This window comes from Gymnoscopelus braueri, assembly GCF_963280865.1.
Source record: "Gymnoscopelus braueri genome assembly, chromosome: 5".
NCBI classification, from domain to species: Eukaryota; Metazoa; Chordata; class Actinopteri; order Myctophiformes; family Myctophidae; genus Gymnoscopelus; species Gymnoscopelus braueri.
In genome coordinates, this window is record NC_137606.1 from 46,731,690 (window position 1) to 46,750,217 (window position 18,528).

At 43.7% G+C, this 18,528-nt stretch overlaps 1 protein-coding gene across 1 annotated transcript in view; it reads right to left on the minus strand.

The window, feature by feature from the left end:
* rsrc1 (arginine/serine-rich coiled-coil 1) overlaps positions 1-18,528 on the minus strand; it is a gene marked incomplete at its 5' end in the record, with an annotated part of 207,689 nt that overhangs the window by 33,971 nt on the left and 155,190 nt on the right. The window contains one exon of the mRNA XM_080429260.1: positions 11,358-11,429. Coding sequence (XP_080285386.1) covers positions 11,358-11,429 — 72 coding nt within the window. The remainder of the gene's footprint in view (positions 1-11,357; positions 11,430-18,528) is intronic.

Consider the following 18,528-nt stretch of genomic DNA (forward strand, 5'->3'; position numbering starts at 1 on the left):
ATGTTTAAAAATAAAAATAAACTGTTTAGAAGACATTTGTAGAATCCCCAGATTCTACAAATGTCAAAAAAAATTAGTTTTAAAAAACATACAGATTCAAAGATTTGTCGATTTGTCCAAAGAAAATAGCAGATCTACAATCACAGTATGCGTTTCCGGATTGAATGAGTTAAACACACTTGAAATCTGAGGCTTTCAGTGTACTAATGTAAGTAGTTAAATGCGGCTAATTGTCCCAAAAGTGACTGCAAAAGATGGCTGCTATTTGTTTCAAAAAGCTTTATACCCTTGCCAACATGTATATATATATACTGTATATATAACGTTGGAATGTGGCATAGCTCTGTTTAACACAACGCTGTACCCCTCCAACTGTATATACTTTCCCCCATTTTTTCTTAAATTGTTTTTATCATGTTTTGACACTTGCTTTGGCAATGTTAACGTATGTTTTCTCATGCCAATAAAGCTCCTATGAATTGAATTGAATTGTTCCGGTGACGTACAAATGTGACCTTCAATTTACTAAGAAAATAATAACAATAACGCCCAAATCACTGCATCCGAAACAAGCTCTCTCTGTCTAACCTCAGATTACTCTGAACGCACAATCAAAAGGTTTTTTACTGTATGTGGATTCAATCAAATGTTCCGAGCAACTGCGACGATCTCATTAAAGTATCATTCACCGCATCTCATAATTCACGTTCATGTTAACTACTATTAACCCATTAAGACCTGGAACGCATCTGTGTAATTTTTTTATTGGAACTAAAAAAGCATTATTTTACACTTTGGCTATTCAAAAATAGCAGATCTACAAGCTCATAGCGTGGCACCGAGTGCCGCGCTACAAGCTTGTAGATCTGCTATTTTTGAAAAATCATGAAAATGTGTGCAAATCTTTGAATATATTATTTTAAAGTGACATTTTTTAACTCAAATCTTTGCTTCTGGGGGGTCCCTGGAACAAAATCTTTTGAGATGGGGGTCGGCGGCCAAATACATATCATTTTGGCGGTCCTTGCCATGAAAAAGATTTGAGCGCACTGATATGGAAACATACGGTTTTCAGAATACTGTTGGGATTTAGAAGACATTTTGTAGAATCGGCTTCAGGTCTTAACCCATTGATACCTGGAACGCATCTGTGTCACTTTAGATGTCTTTGGCTATTCAATGAGCTTGTAGATCTGCTATTTTTAGATTTTTTTTCAAAAAACTGTTAGGATTTAGGTTTTTTTAAAGAATCGCCTCAGGTCTTAAAGGGTTAATGGATTAATACGTCTCTGTCGGGTGGGAAACCTCATTATGTCCAAAACTGTTACTTTTCAGGATTCAAATTTTAAAAAAGCATCAGAAGTAGCAGATCTACAAGCTCAAAACGTTTCCAGCATCGGATCTGCAACTGTTGATGCTTTTGTGTGAAGCTGTAGTATGATCAAGTAGGGCGTTAATTCACGGAAAAAAAACACAAAAAGTAAAACAAAACTGGAGATAAGAGGTTTCTGCCCGACGGCGACGATGTCCGATAACACAGTAAAAACTAAAGTGTAAATCTAGAGAATGTACAGCCGTGCTCCTTCCATGTGACGTAGCTGAACGTATATATCCTATACCGTGGTCCGCTGGCAGCAGGTTAATTGATAAGACTGACCCGAGAAACGATTAGCGATCACAGAGGGCAAAAGGGAGGGGAGGGGCTGTCAATCATGTGTCCACGCAAGTCTAACGGGAAAGGGGGGGGGGGGGGGGGGAGGGGGAGGGGGTCGACCGTACGAAGCGCGTGAGGCGCGTAGGCCAGGCGATGATGTCGCCCATCGCGCGGGGCGGGTGATAGCGCTGGCAAATCAGACATGTCGTCGGGTAGATATTCTTATAGATATGATTAAAGCTATCGGTTGCCAAAGTGACAAGCATGTCGCCCAGCGTCAGACTCAGCATCCCATTACCCCGGGACAACAGGGGGTCACCCGGGGTTAGTCGAATTCAGCACGCCCCCTCCCCCCCCCCCTACTCCTCTTCAACGGGACCACCGGCGCCCAGGACAGGGAGGTCAACTAATCACCCCCTCGCCGGGTTTGCCGTCTCCCTCCGAGGGGGGGGGGGGGGGGGGGTGGCGGGGCGGGGTGAGAGGGGGGACTGACGAAAGGAGGGGAGGAGGAGTGTGTGGAGAAAATCAAAAATCAACTTTAAATTTGCGGTGATGAAAAATCAATAAGGCGGTAATTGCTTGGCTTATCACCGCTGCATTGAAACAAATTGGAAGGTAAAGAAGGCAGGCGAGAGAGAGAAAGAGAGAGAAAGAGAGAGAGAGAAAGGGAGAGAGAGGGGGAAGGCTGGCGTCCGTCCGTGTGTGTGTGTGTGTGTGTGTGTGTGTGTGTGTGTGTGTGTGTGTGTGTGTCGGTGCTCTTCTTCTTCTTGGCCGCCGCGGCAAGCGGAGCTTCGATGCGACGCAATGATCAGCATGATCGGTATTTGCCCGATTTGTATTTCGCCGCGCCCCGGGTGTCGCACACACACCGCAAATAGCAGATCCGCAAGCTCACAACGCGTCACGACAGTGACACGTTGTGAGCTTGTGGATCTGCTATTGGCGGGCGCGCGACGCCGGCGGGCAAGCGAAGTGTAAATCAGCCATTTGTAGGGCTCCGGTGAGCCAAGGCAGGACAGGGCGGGGAGGGTGGGGGAGGGGAGTAAGGGGGGTCTCCTCGTGATAATTAAATCTTCTCACACTGATTTTCTGCCAAATTTATTTCCCCAGGGACCATAACTCTTGATTCAGTGCTTACAAGCCAGGCATAACTAATCATTTCAACGTGGTGGGGGGAACCACAAACCTGAATGAATGGGGAAAAGAGAGAGAGAGAGAGAGAGACAGGGGAGAGGAGGGGAGGGGGGGAGGGGGGGTACTAGAACTGCCTCAACAGCACAAATCATCTCTACATCAAACATTATTTAGGAGAGACAAAAATCACATCGTAGTGTAACGAGCGATTCTGCTCCCCGTATGTTTCCGTACGTCTGTTTTAAAGGAAATGAGGTGTAATTAATTGTCAAGTTTCTTTCTCCTCCGTCTGCTCCCCTCCTCCTCCTCCCCCCCCCCTCTCTCTCTCTCTCTGTCTCTATCTCTCTCTATCTAAAAGCTGTGTGCCTGCCGCGGAAGGAAAAATCCCTTCGATCTTTTAATTCCGGGGAACAAATAAAAACCCCATAAAAAAAAGCCTGAACGGTAGGTAGTGTCGGTTCAATATTCCTCCTGCTCTCTCCGTCTGCGGCGTGATTGTGTTGAACATAATAACACAACAAATAGGGCCCATCTATCCAACGTAACGGCAGGACGATGAGGCCAAGTCCGCCGGGTCAATATCCAATCGATGCAAACTGGATTTTCTTACATCAAAATCACTGAGACTGATCTTCCTTCAGTGTAGAGTGCACAATAGCAATACAGTGAACCCCCCCCCCCCCCCACCTACCTACCACTTCCCCTTGAGGCCAAGGGGACAGGATAGCATAGCACAGTGGGAAGAACGGACTTGTCAGGGGTGATCCATGCTTAAGTCTCACGGTGGTGTCGCGCACCGGAAATAGCCAATCTACAAGGCCACAAACGGCGCGTCGCGGCTACGTGGGGAATTGTCGAACGGCTATTTCCGGGGACACGCCAGCAGCGTGACCGAGTGTTAACTCGGGGCTTCGGGAGGTGCATGGCAGCCGGAAAGCCTCGTGATGATTGGTCTATCCTCGGCGCGCTTGTAATTATCGGCCGGGTTGTTATTCACGAGGCGCAGCGCCGCCGCATGCATCGCATTCCACAACGGAATCTTTGTGTTCGAGTTAACCCATTGAGGCCTGAGGTTCCGATTCTGCAAAATGTCTTCTAAATTCCAACGGTTTTCTGAAAAACGTATGTTTCTATATCAGTGGTTTTCAAACTTTTTCATGTCCAGGACCCCTAAAATGATATGAATTTGGCCGCGGACCCCCATCTCAAAATATGTTGTTCCAGGGACGCCCAGAAGCAAAGATTTGAGTTAATGTTAGCTTTAAAAGAATATATATATTCAAAGATTTGCACACATTTTCACGATTTTTCAAAAATAGCCAAAGTGTAAAATACCGGTAATGCTTTTTAGCTCAAATGAAAAAGTTACACAGATGCGTTCCGGGTCTTAATGGGTTAATGCGGTGAGATAATGGACAGCGTATCACCCGTGTTTACCAGCGGCTGAATTTCTCCGCTTGTCCTTCAAGCGGGTGGCTCACGGTAAAAAAAATGGGAAAAAAATAAAAGGTAACGGGGCGCGCCACACCGCGGCCCCGGTAATTAAAACATTTAAAGCAGAAGCCAGCCCCCCCCCCACACACACACACACACACACACACCACAACCCCCCCTGCGCTCCAGCGGGTGTGATAGGAGGGTCACGCGCCTGTAGATTCTAATTTGTGCGCCATTTGTATTCATGACAGGCCCACGTGCTAAATATTTAACAGCGGTCCAGCAGGAGTTTGTATTGTTGGGCCTTTCCAGGTCAAATAATTTGATTTCAAGGCAGATTACATTAAGCGTCAATGTTCCAACGCCGCCGCTCTCACTTGGCTCTCATTTCCTGTCTTTTATTACGGCCCAGATAGGCCACAAAAACCAAGGGAGAGGGATTATATACGAGAGCTTGTTATCCATGGACTAGTTATTACTTTCAATTAGAAAAGGGATCACATCATTTAGTTTGCTGCCGTCGGGCAGAAAGCCCTTATCTCTGTGTTTTGACTTTTTGTGTTTTTTCTTAAAGTTAACGCCCTACGTGATCATACTACAGCGTCACACAAAAGCATCAAAAGTAGCAGATCCATAAGCTTGAAACGCGGCGCGAAGCGGCGCGTTTCGAGCTTGTAGTTCTGCTACTTTTACCATTTCTGAATTTGAATCCTGAAAAGTAACAGTTTTTGGACATACGAGGGTTCCACCCGACTGAGACGATTCATTATTATGGGTGCCCCACACCACACACACACACACACACACACACACACACACACACGGCTGGTACTTTGTGAACGCACCGCTTAACACGCGCATTGTTAATGAAGGAGCGTGCGGAAATTCGAGTTGACTGACAAATTGTTTAGTCGAGCGGATAATCACAGGCAACAAGGAGAGATATTAATTCAAACAAATGAAGGCGCACAGCCACACAAATGAAAATATTTATTTGTCTTAGCGTAGACATCCCTTCGGTTGGTTCGACTATATTCTCCCTCCCACGTTTTTTTTTTCTTTCTTTTTTTCTGTTGAACATGTAAGTCCAGACATTTTCCCTGTTTCAGCCTTAGCGGTGATTGACAACAGAGCTAGTTAAACGGTGATGAGGCGTTAATGGATGCAAGGTCGGAGGGAGAGAGAGAGAGAGGGGCGGGGGGGAGAGATGGGGCTTGGCTGAATATTTAATGGGCATATAATTCCAGAACACAGACACACACAGACAGACAGGTACACACCCCAACCCATGACCTGTCCTACGCACCGCGTAATTAGGGAAACAGTCCTTTCGTTTTTACTGCCAAAAGAGCAAACGGTAGGTATATATTCCCCTAATGATATGGGTTAAAAAGCTATTATACGTCTCATTAAAATATATGATCTCCCAATATGGCGGCGGTTTGAGGTGATGGGCAGAGAGCAGGCGCGAGGGCTAAAATACCATCTGCGGGGCTTATCGGCTCGCATCCAAATCTGGTCGACGTTATGACTGCATGTCGCAAAGATAACGGGCGAAAAAACGAAAAAGAAAAACACCCTGTAAATTACAAGTAGGAACCAGGATTTCTGTGCATGCCATTGTTTAGAGCGTGTTTAAGGGCTTTTTGAAGTGGCGGTATAGCTTTGTGTGAGAACGACTTGCAGCTATGGAAGAGTTTGACGGCAATTTAATTCCATGGCGACTGGCTTAATGTGGCTCCACTCTTCCAAGTAACTTTGAACGAGTAAACAAGGGGAAAGAGGAGGAAGGAATTAATAGTCTTCACTGTATACGCACGCACGCACACGCACACGCACACACACACACACACGCACACACACACGCACGCACGCGGACACAGCTTCTATCTTCTTCAAATTGTTATCTGGGATGGTAATTGGACAATGGCAAGCTGTTATGTCTCTTAATCCTATATCTCACATTCTCCTCATTGTCTCTCCATCATTTTAGTTTTTATTCACACCCACACACACACACACACACACACACACACACACACACACACACACACACACACACACACACACACACACACACACACACACACACACACACACACACACACACACACACACACACACAGTACGCATTTGCTGTGTTGTTAGAGCATGTGCAGACTACCCAAATATTTGGGCAGAGGTCGGGCGTTCCACTGCGATATACAGTAAACTAAGGCTACATCCTGCAAAACACATAAAACCAAAACCAAACCAAACCGAACCGCAACACTTGCAACCAACAGCCAACAACACATCTAATCCAGCTCTATGGAAACACTGGATAGACGCCAGGTGACGGTTCAGGCCGTAGAAGGGAAAAACCTCCTTATTTTTTCCCAATACAGCCACCGGCAGTCAGTCACTCTCTCTCCATATCTCTCATTATCACTTATCGGAAGCTAAAAACAGACAAAACTGTAATAGCCTAACCCATTAACCCATTAAGACCTGAAGCCGAATCTACAAATGTCTTCTAAATTCCAACAGTATTCTGAAAAAACGCATGTTTCTAGATCAGTGGTTCTCAAACGTTTTCATGTCAAGGACCCCCAAAATGATTGGCCGCCGACCCCCATCTCAAAATATTTTGTTCCAGGGACCCCCAGAAGCAAAGATTTCAGTTACAAATGTTCGCTTTAAAACAATATAGATTCCAAGGATTTTCACATATTTTAATATTTTTTCTAAAATAGCAGATCTACAAGCTCATAGCGCGGCACTCGGTGCCGCGCTATGAGCTTGTATATCTGCTATTTTTGAATAGCCAAGGTGTAAAATAGTGCTTTTTAGCTCACATCAAAAAGTGACACAGATGCGTTCCAGGTCTCAATGGGTTAAAACCGGGAAAGCATCATGCGTTTTGCGTTGGCTATTCAAAAATAGCAGATGTACAAGCTCACGGCACGTCACTTCGTGCCGCGCTGCGAACTTGTACATCTGTTATTTTTGGAAAAAAAAATAATAATAATCTTGAAAGTGTGAGAACTACCGATTTAGAAGGCATTTGTAGAATGGGCCTCGGGGGTCTTAATGGGCTAAACGAGGCCCACAAATAACACCAACAGCGTCCTAGCTTCCACCATCCATCCATCTCGTTCCTCTCCCTCGCTACTCTTTCATGTGCCCGTGAAGTTTCGTTTGGATGTTGTTTTCTTCAACCAAGGAAGCATCATCTGGCTGCCCTCAACCAGAGAACCAACCCCCTTCTTTTTTCAAGTGAAGAATACTTTGTTAACTGACGACCACCGAGGCCAGTTATTGATCCTCTCTCTCCCAGGGATGGAAGGAAGCCCTGCTGATAAAGAAACAACAACCAGTCCTCTCTCTCTCTCTCTCTCTCTCTATTCTTCGCAGCGGGGCCCTGTGCTGCTGCTGTGTGTGTGTGTGTGTGTGTGTGTGTGTGTGTGTGTGTGTGTGTGTGTGTGTGTGTGTGTGTGTGTGTGTGTGTGTGTGTGTGTGTGTGTGTGTGTGCAGCCATCATAATAATAGACTTGCATATCATAGCATGCAACATGAATCGAGTATCACGGTGGTTTTCGATTAGCGCCCCGGCTAACTCAAACGGCTTCAACCCTGTCCGGGACCCGAGTCTATTTATGAGTGTGGAGTGTAGGTGGTTGAGGATGCTCTCTCTCTCCCTCTCTCTCTCACTGTCTTCGCCCTCCTCCTGAAGCATTTGTTCATTCTAGTTGTGTTAGTGGATCAAGTAGAAAGTTTCTAGTGGCGCTGACCTGCCGGGAGGGCCCCTGCAGGGAGCTGTGGGAGACCCCCTAGTGATCCGCGGTTTATCGGTGGTTTCAGCTCTCCTCCTGGTTCCCTTTTGGAGCTCGCCGCGCGAGTGTGTGTGTGCGCGTGTGTGTGTGTGTGTGTTGCGTGCGTGCCAGTGGTGGAAAGTAACCTAGTACATTCTGTTGCTGTCGGGCAGAAACCTCTTATCTTAATATTTTAACGTTTTTTTTCGTAAATTAATGCCTTACTTGATCATACTAGAAGCGTTACACAAAAGCATCCAAAGTAGCAGATCTGCGAGCTAAAATGCGGCGCGAAGCGACGCGTTTCGAGCTTGTAGATCTGCTTTTAGATTTTTTTGATTCCAGGAAAAATAAATAACAAAATGTTCAGGTAAAAAAACAACCCTCTCCTCTGTAGCTCCTGGCAACACACTTTGGCAATGCTTCTGCACCACAGAAGAAGAAGGTAGGAGGAAGAAGGTGAAATGTTTAAAAAAGAAAAATGATTGAAAGAGTTAAAGGAAGGAGGAGGAGAGAAGGAGAGAAAGGAAGTAGGGGAAAGATAACAGCACTTATCTCCATATTTTTGGGGTAAATTCATGCCCTACTTTGTCATACTACAAAAGTAGCAAAAATATCTGATCATAAGCTGACAATGCGATGCCTTTGGTGCTTGTAGACAGGGTTGCCAGATCTGCTTATTATAATTTCCCCGCAATATTTTATTTGAATCTACAAGCTCGCGACGCGTTGTGAGCTTGCAGATCTGCTATTTTCAAATAGCTGATGAATATGTTAAAGCGCTCATGTGGCCCATAGTCGCTTCTTTTGGGCTGGTTTTCCTACACCTGGTTGCTTGTTTCTCTCACAGAATCTGGCAACGCTGCTTGTAGATAAGCCATTTTTTGCAATTCCTTTTGGACATATGAGGTTTCCAGCCGACAGAGACAAAATAATGACAAATTGAGGTGAAGAGAGAGTAGTAAGGAGGATAGAAAGTGAAGAATAAAAAAAAGAAAAAAGAAAAATCATGAGACAAAGAGAGAGACAACAACGAAGTGACCAAGAAACGAGATAATTCATTCTTACCAATATACCAGGAGACCACATTACGTTTGCAGAGCTAAGTCATTTGTGACGGCTGGATGTTTAATTTGCCTAAAAGGTCAGGTCAACGTTAACCACTTAACCCTTTAAGACCTGAGAAGATTCTAGAAAGGTCTTCTAAATCCAAAACAAAATTTGAAAGAAAAACCCAATTTTTTTTTCCTCGATTTTTCAAAAATAGCAGATCTACAAGTTCATAGCGCGGCACTCGGTGCCGCGCTATGAGCTTGTATATCTGCTATTTTTGAATAGCCTAAAGAAATCTAAAGTGACACAGATGCGTTCCAGGTATCAATGGGTTAAGCACCGTTACCGTACATATAGTACTTGTGTTGCATGAAAATAGCCGATCTACAAGCACACAACACGTCGGATTGCGAGGCATTACGAGTTTGTAGATCGGCTGCTATCTTCACTGTCTTTGAAAATGCTTGACATTTTATAATTCTATAATTGTATAATGACATCATTCCCCAGAATAGGTTAACCGAGGTTGAAATTGGTTAAAGGTCACAGTGTGAGAGAGAGAGGAAAGGAGAGAGAGAGAGTGAGTGAGAAGGTGGGAGAGAGCAAGAGAGAGAGATGGGGAGAGAGAGATGGAGAAAGAGAGACACAGAGAGGGAGAGAGATTGTGAGAGAGACAGAGAGAGAGAGGCAGTGAGAGAGAGAGAGTCTAGCGGTACAAAACACCTACACTAAATCAGATGATGCGACCACGCACACACTTGACAGGTGAATATTTGATATTCTCATTTATATCACGCTGAGGTGAGAGCCGGGGTCATTATTCCATCTAAGGCCTTTTATTACCGCTAGCAGATCCACCGCAAATTACTCTTGACTTCATTTGAATGTGTGTATCAAGATAATCTGCCTTGCCTGCTCGCCTGTGCATGTGTGTGCGTGTGTGTGTGTGTGTGTGTGTGTGTGTGTGTGTGTGTGTGTCCTACATCAGCAGTAGGAGGTACAGGTTGACAGGGTGAATTTACTGGCTGCACTGCTAAGCACATTACGATGGCGTCCGAATGCAGTCATCTAGTACTGTATCTGCATGTAGATTCCAGCTGTCACTTTAACAGCCCACCGGTGTCATCAGCATCGCCACAGTTCACGCCTTGTAAAACGGCACGAGCGAGGCGGAATTAATAAACACACACACACACACAGCGTTGGCATTACTATACTTGTGAGGGCATCAACATTTTAGGATGGTAATTTTATGAATATAGGCATAACCCTGATGCTGGAAATTTAGCCGATCTACAAGCTCGCAACGTGTCGCGCTGCCGCAACGCGTTGGCGAGCTTGTAGATCGGCTATTTTCGGCTTACGACACCGGCTCACAACCGAGCATAAATCCGGCACATCTCCAATCCCAGGAAAGGAAGGGAAGTTCGCACACTGTAGCTCCCAGTAGAACATGTATTTACAGCGGTTAAACGTTTCGACCAGACGACCACTGTGGGTCTTCATCAGGCCTGATGAAGACCCACAGTGGTCGAAACGTTGTTTAAAAACGACATACATTTTCTACTGGGAGCCACAGTGCGCAAACTTCCCTTCCTTTCCTCTAATGTACGTATTGTTGTTCAGCACCTGAAAGGTTTTAGTTGGGATGTGCGTAATTCTGAGTTCCCAGAAGTTTTCGCCAGCTCTCGCATACAAACGGGAGGGGCGAGGAAACTTCTGGGCCAGAGCCCTGGTATTTGTGGGCGGGATGTAACTTACGCTCAGAATCTGAGCGGACACGCCTCTTACCGGTCTGAGAGCTGTGCAACTCGTCTAAACAGTCCGACGAGAGGCAAACAGCAGTACACAACAATGGCGGCCGCAATTTCTCAAGGAGAAATTGCTTCCCGTCGCTCCTATTTACATGCAACACCCACTGCATGTGGATCCCGCCCCCTTTTCTTCATTGGCTATTGATTTGAATCAGAACGCAGTGGCCGCGCCCCTGCTGTCCAAGCTCTGAGGCGAAGTCTCCAAGACTAGGATGTGCATGCTTCCCTCTGGACTCCAATCCCAACCCTAAACTCTAAATGCTTAATCCTAACACTAACCTGAATCTTTTGCTGATTGTAAGCATGGCTCCACAAACAACATTTCAACCAATAAAAACAAGGACCATGGGAATTGTCATCACAAGGTCTATTTCTCAAATTCTGCTATACTTTTGTGGGGACATTTGTGACCTCACAAGTATACTAATAAAAGCGCACACGCGCACACACACACACACACACAGAACTCACCGTCTTCCAGCTTCTTGCGGGCCTCTTCCTCTCTCTGTGCCACCTTGGCCTTCAGAACCTCATCAGTCTTAGCTGTAGAACACACAGAGAAACAGAACAAACAGAACCTCATCAGTCTTAGCTGTAGAACACACAGAGAAACAGAACAAACAGAACCTCATCAGTCTTAGCTGTAGAACACACAGAGAGAGAGAACAAACAGAACCTCATCAGTCTATTAGCTGTAGAACACACAGAGAAACAGAACAAACAGAACCTCATTAGTCTATTAGCTGTAGAACACACAGAGAGATAGAACAAACAGAACCTCATCAGTCTATTAGCTGTAGAACACAGAGAAACAGAACAAACAGAACCTCATTAGTCTATTAGCTGTAGAACACACAGAGAGAGAGAACAAACAGAACCTCATCAGTCTATTAGCTGTAGAACACACAGAGAAACAGAACAAACAGAACCTCATTAGTCTATTAGCTGTAGAACACACAGAGAAACAGAACAAACAGAACCTCATCAGTCTATTAGCTGTAGAACACACAGAGAAACAGAACAAACAGAACCTCATCAGTCTATTAGCTGTAGAACACACAGAGAAACAGAACAAACAGAACCTCATCAGTCTATTAGCTGTAGAACACACAGAGAGACAGAAAAAACAGAACCTCATCAGTCTATTAGCTGTAGAACACACAGAGAAACAGAACAAACAGAACCTCATCAGTCTATTAGCTGTAGAACACACAGAGAGACAGAAAAAACAGAACCTCATCAGTCTATTAGCTGTAGAACACACAGAGAGACAGAACAAACAGAACCTCATCAGTCCATAGAACACAGAGAGAGACAGAACAAACAGAACCTCACCAGTCCATAGAACACAGAGAGAGACAGAACAAACAGAACCTCATCAGTCCATAGAACACAGAGAGAGACAGAACAAACAGAACCTCATCAGTCCATAGAACACACAGAGAGACAGAACAAACAGAACCTCATCAGTCTATTAGCTATAGAACACACAGAGAGACAGAACAAACAGAACCTCATCAGTCTATTAGCTATAGAACACACAGAGAGACAGAACAAACAGAACCTCATCAGTCTATAGAACACAGAGAGAGACAGAACAAACAGAACCTCATCAGTGAAATGTTGGTGGCATGTTCCACAACAATACAATGTAACAAGAAAATAATAACAACAACAATACTGGATGTAATGTAAAGTAAAAGTAAGAAATAGGAAAACAAAATAACATATAGATTAGATCAAAATGAAGTTAAAAGTACAGGGAGAGTGGCAGATATGATTAAAAAAAACCTCTTAAGTCAGATATGGTAAAATCTCTTTAGCAGCGATGGGGGATGCAGAACAAGAGGGGGGAGGATCATTAGAAACAATTTGCACAGAAGGCAGATCCGGCATACATGCATACATTCATTCATTTCACTTGAATATGAACAAGAAACATTGGAAGCATATTTTGAAAACGGATCTTTAAAACTGACGCACGTTGACATGACAAAGGTTCCTCACAACAATCCTCGCTTTGTGTGTGAAAGAGAGAGAGAGAGAGAGAGAGAGAGAGAGAGAGAGAGAGAGAGAGAGAGAGAGAGAGAGAGACGTGATATTCATTAATTCACCTACGTCCTTTATTCACTCTCTGACATCACATATTATTTATTTAATTGTACGGGAGAAATACACATGATAATGTATGAGAATAATGAATCCGTATACGTTTTATGTCCACTGTCTCTCTATGTCTCGATGGAGAGAGGTACAGTATTTGCAATTTATGTCCGAAATATAATAAAAATGACAGTGTCCAATCTGGTCTGCTTCAAATCACTCATAGACATTGTCAACCAGTACAGTAACAGTACAGGGTCTATGTCTCATTGTCAACCAGTACAGTAACAGTACAGGGTCTATGTCTCATTGTCAACCAGTACAGTAACAGTACAGGGTCTATGTCTCATTGTTAACCAGTACAGTAACAGTACAGGGTCTATGTCTCATTGTCAACCAGTACAGTAACAGTACAGGGTCTATGTCTCATTGTCAACCAGTACAGTAACAGTACAGGGTCTATGTCTCATTGTCAACCAGTACAGTAACAGTACAGGGTCTATGTCTCATTGTCAACCAGTACAGTAACAGTACAGGGTCTATGTCTCATTGTCAACCAGTACAGTAACAGTACAGGGTCTATGTCTCATTGTTAACCAGTACAGTAACAGTACAGGGTCTATGTCTCATTGTCAACCAGTATAGTAACAGTACAGGGTCTATGTCTCATTGTCAACCAGTACAGTAACAGTACAGGGTCTATGTCTCAATCAGTGGTGGAAAAAGTACTCAAATTCTTTACTTAAGTAAAAGTACCAATACTGCAATATAAAAATACTCTGTTACAAGTAAAAGTCCAGAATAAAAAAATTACTTGAGTAAAAGTACAAAAGTATTGGCATAAAAATTTACTTAAAGTACCAAAAGTAAAAGTACTAAATATTTGAAAATAGCCGATCTACAAGCTCACAACGCGTCGCGATGCGACGCGTTGTGAGCTTGTAGATCTGCTATTTTCAAATAGCCTAGGTATAAAATAGGGCTAAAGTGGTTAATGTATGTTTCATTATATCATAGTTTATATCTGAAAAGTAACTAGTAACTAAAGTTTTCAAGTAAATGTAGTGGAGTAAAAGTACAATATTTGCCTCTGAGATGTAGTGGAGTAGAAGTAAAAGTATTGGAAATTGGAAATACTCAAGTAAAGTACAAATACCTCAAAATTGTACTTAAGTACAGTACTTGAGTAAATGTACTTAGTTACTTTCCACCACTGGTCTCAATGGAAGAGTAGGGAGAGACCACCGCCAACCACTGCACATTGATTGATTGAATATTTTATCAGACAGAAATGTAAAACAGCACGAGTACAGTCAAACACTTTGTCTAAAAGGATAACACCCAAAAAGTCCTTGGTTAACATGTACTAGTCATGTTCCATTAACATTAACGTTGCTGTCGGGCAGACAGTTTAACTTTTTTTCCTTTCTCATAAATTCATGCCCTATTTGATCATACCACAGCGTCACACAAAATTATCGAAAGTAGCAAGCTAGCAAATCTACATGCTCGAAACGCGGCACGAAGAGACAGGTTTTGAGCTTGTGGATCTGCTACTTTTGCTGTTTTTGAATTTGAATCCTGAAAAGTGACAGTTTTGGAGGTTTCCACCCAACAGGTATGATACTCTTGTTATGTTGTATTAACATACTCTTGTTATATTGCATTAACACACTCTAGTTATATTGTATTAACATACTCTAGTTATAGTTCTATTGTATTAACATACTCTAGTTACATTGTATTAACATACTCTAGTTATAGTTCTATTGTATTAACATACTATAGTTATAGTTCTAGTGTATTAACATACTCTAGCTATATTGTATTAATATACTCTAGTTATAGTTATATTGTATTAATATACTCTAGTTATAGTTATATTGTATTAATATACTCTACAGTAGTTATAGTTATATTGTATTAATATACTCTAGTTATAGTTATATTGTATAAGCATACTCTAGTTATATTGTATTAACATACTCTAGTTATAGTTACATTGTATTAATATACTCTAGTTATAGTTATATTGTATTAATATACTCTACAGTAGTTATAGTTATATTGTATTAATATACTCTAGTTATAGTTATATTGTATTAATATACTCTAGTTATAGTTATATTGTATTAACATACTATAGTTCTAGTTCTATTGTATTAATATACTCTAGTTATACTGTATTAACATACTCTATCATACATTTTATTCATTAAAACAAGTCTACGATTGTAGCTTTAACTAACGATAAAACATATATATAACATTTGAAGCTGACGACATGAATAATGTGAATTTAAATAAAGTCCCTACCAATAAAATGTTTTAAGAGGCCGTGTGAAACATCTCGCCTCGTCGCGTGTGAATGAACCGTTGCTCTGATGTGCCCCCCCCCCTCTACCCCCCCCCCCCATGCTGCCACAGTAAAACACGTAAACAGCACGCGTGTTCTCCAGAGCCGTTCATCGTCTCCGCATAATGAAAAGCTTAAGAGAAATTGAAGCACTGGGGGTAAACACTCGTCTCGGCGTTTTAAACATCTCATCACAAGCACCCGTGTTGTCTCTGCTCCCTCTGTACCTCCCCCTCCCCCCACCACCCCCTCCCTCCCTCCCTCCCTCCCTCCCTCCCCCCGAATAATCAAGATGTTAAGGCACATTAAAAAATATAATGGCGCATATGGCAGGACTATCAATACTGCCTCTAAATTAATTACATTTGGGTTGTGGCGCATCATTTATTTTGGGGCATTAGGGCCTCGGCGGAGCCATTGGGCTTTATTGCGATCTCACTCGCTGATGAGTGTGAGTATGTAAAATTGAGTCTCCAATATCATTACACTTAATGAGTTGAAACTTTCAGAAACAGAGAGGGGTGAGCGAGAGAGGAGCACAGAGACAGAGAGAGAGAGAGAGAGAGAGAGGAGAAGGGAGAGAGCCTTGTGTATTGTGCTGGGGAAGTTAATACAATATGAGAGTGGGTGTGTAAGTGTTTGAGAGCGCATACAGAATGTTTGTGTCGGGGCACAAATGTGGGTGTTTGAATGTGGTTTAATGCATCCACATGGGATGCCTGCGCGTGTGTGTGTGTGTGTGAGTGAGTGAGTGAGTGTGTGTGCGAGTGAGTGAGTGAGTGTGTGTGCATCCATTTTGCAGGCGAGCGCACACAAACCCGCTAGTCGAGTCTGTGTCTAAATCATACTTTCGTTTTGCTATATGTGTATATATATACGTGTTCGGTGTGTGTGTGTGTGTGTGTGTGTGTGTGTGTGTGTGTGTGTGTGTGTGTGTGATCCAGAAGGCCAGAGGTGTTGCCGGTCTCGCTGTGACTGCGCTGGTGGGTTTGTTCAGTAATTGGCGTAGACAAAGAGCCCGTCACACTGCTGTTACGGCTGGTTAAGTCTGGAGGTTCCGCATCTTTAGTAACAATGACTTTACATGGATGACTGAACCTCTCTCCACCTCCCTCAGCAAGCGTGTGTGTGTGTGTGTGTGTGGTGTGTGTCTGTGTGTGTGTGTGTGTGTGTGTGAGTGTGTGTGTGTGTGTGTAACCAAACGCGTTGAAGCATCCATCTCCCTTTCTTAGCAAAAACACTCATGAGCTAGTTAGCGTGCTTGTAAATTGACAGCTTGTGTGTGTGTGTGTGTGTGTGTGTGTGTGTGTGTGTGTGTGTGTGTGTGTGTGTGTGTGTGTGTGTGTGTGTGTGTGTGTGTGAACTCCTTCAGGTTGGTCGTTGCTGAGGGGCAAACGAGACACAAGTGGGAGAACGGGGAGGCAGAGAAGCGAGGAGGAGGAGGAGGATGAGGCAGGAGGAGGAAGGAGGAGAGACAAATAAAGAGATGTGTGGATAGAGGCCATCTTGGAAGAAAAGAAAACAAGACAGACGTACAGTAGACAGACAGACAGAGGGACTGACAAAAGAGGGGCAGCTCACACACACAGTATAGAGCACACACACACAAAGACACAACGCAAACCATTTGCAACCCCCCCCCTCCACCAAAACATATTCTCTTATCCTCTCCTGCTCTGGTCTCTCCTTCCGTTTTTTCCCCCCTCCTCCCCCCATACTTTCTCTTCCTCTCTCTCTCTCTCCAGCATACAGTTGCCCGGAGGCGATAGCAGCAAATCAAACTGTTTATCCATCCCTCATCAGTGCTCTGCCCCACGGGGGGGGGGGGGGGGGGGGGAGAGGGGGCTTCTGCCCCCTCAAAACAATGAAAGTATACGGCCTGCGTGTTGAGCCAACAACCGCACGTTTTAATTACATCAATAACAAGGAGAAAATAAATCACGTTTTTTTTAACAATTTTTAAAAACAACATCGCAACGATGAGCGAAGCGAGACGGACGGGGCCGGAGGTTGAAGACTGATTTACTTTATACTTCACCACACAGCAATGTTGTTGCACGCCACCAATAGCCAGTGGTGGTACATTTACTCAAGTACTGTACTTCAGTAAAATGTTTAGGTATTTATACTTTACTTGAGCATTTCCAATTTTACTTTTACTTGTACTACACTACATCTCAGAGCGATTTTTTTTTACTTTTACTCCACTACAATTATTTGAAAATATTGAGTTACTAGTTACTTTGTAGAAATTGATTATTATTACAAAACATACTTTAACCACTTCAGCCCTATATACATTTCGGCCATTTGAAAATAGCCGATCTACAAGCTGAGCTTGTAGATCTGCTATTTTATAAGATGTTCATACATTTGAGAACTTGAAAAGGGACATTCTGCATAATGAGTACTTTTACTTTTGGTACTTTAAGTACATTTTGATGTACCGCCAATAGCCGATATAGAAGCTCGCTGTGAGCCTCTGTATCGGCTCATTTCGGTGCGTGACACGGCCGTGCGACGGGAGCCTATATTAGGCATGATGACAATTATGCGGTGGAGAGGAGCTGAGCTTGACAGCGTACACACAGGCGGTCACGTTACCCCAATATTGTCAGGATATATGTTCAGGATTCAAATTCATGACACTTTTGCGTGACGTTGTAGTATGGTCAAGTAGGGAATACATTTACGAAAAAACTAAACAAGTTAAAATATGGAGATATGAGGTTTCTGCCCGACAGCAACGATACGCATGTATTTCTGCGTAGCGTAGAAACACGTGCACGTCTGTCCGCAGGGCAGCCAAGTGGTTATTGGAGGTATATTTCTCGGCGTGTTAGTGGCCCCAGTTCATTGTGGGATAATTCCTTGACAGACTTTTATTAAAGGGTGTAATAAACGAGGCCGGGTTGTCGGGGAGAGGAGAGGCCTTTCACTTCATTTAGACTTGGTTGGGTTCTTTTTGGCTGCAGGGTCGGAGAGGAGAGGAGGAGGAGGAGGAAGAGGTGTGGCGAGGAGCGATGGCAGAGGGATAAAGGGGCGGAGAGCTGCAGTGAAATCACATCGAGATTATGAATGTAATTGCAGCTCTGGGAGACCCAGGGGCCATGTACTGTAGCTGTGATGGAGCTGGGCTATGTTTCATGTTCACACAGAGAGAGAGAGAGAGAGAGAGAGAGA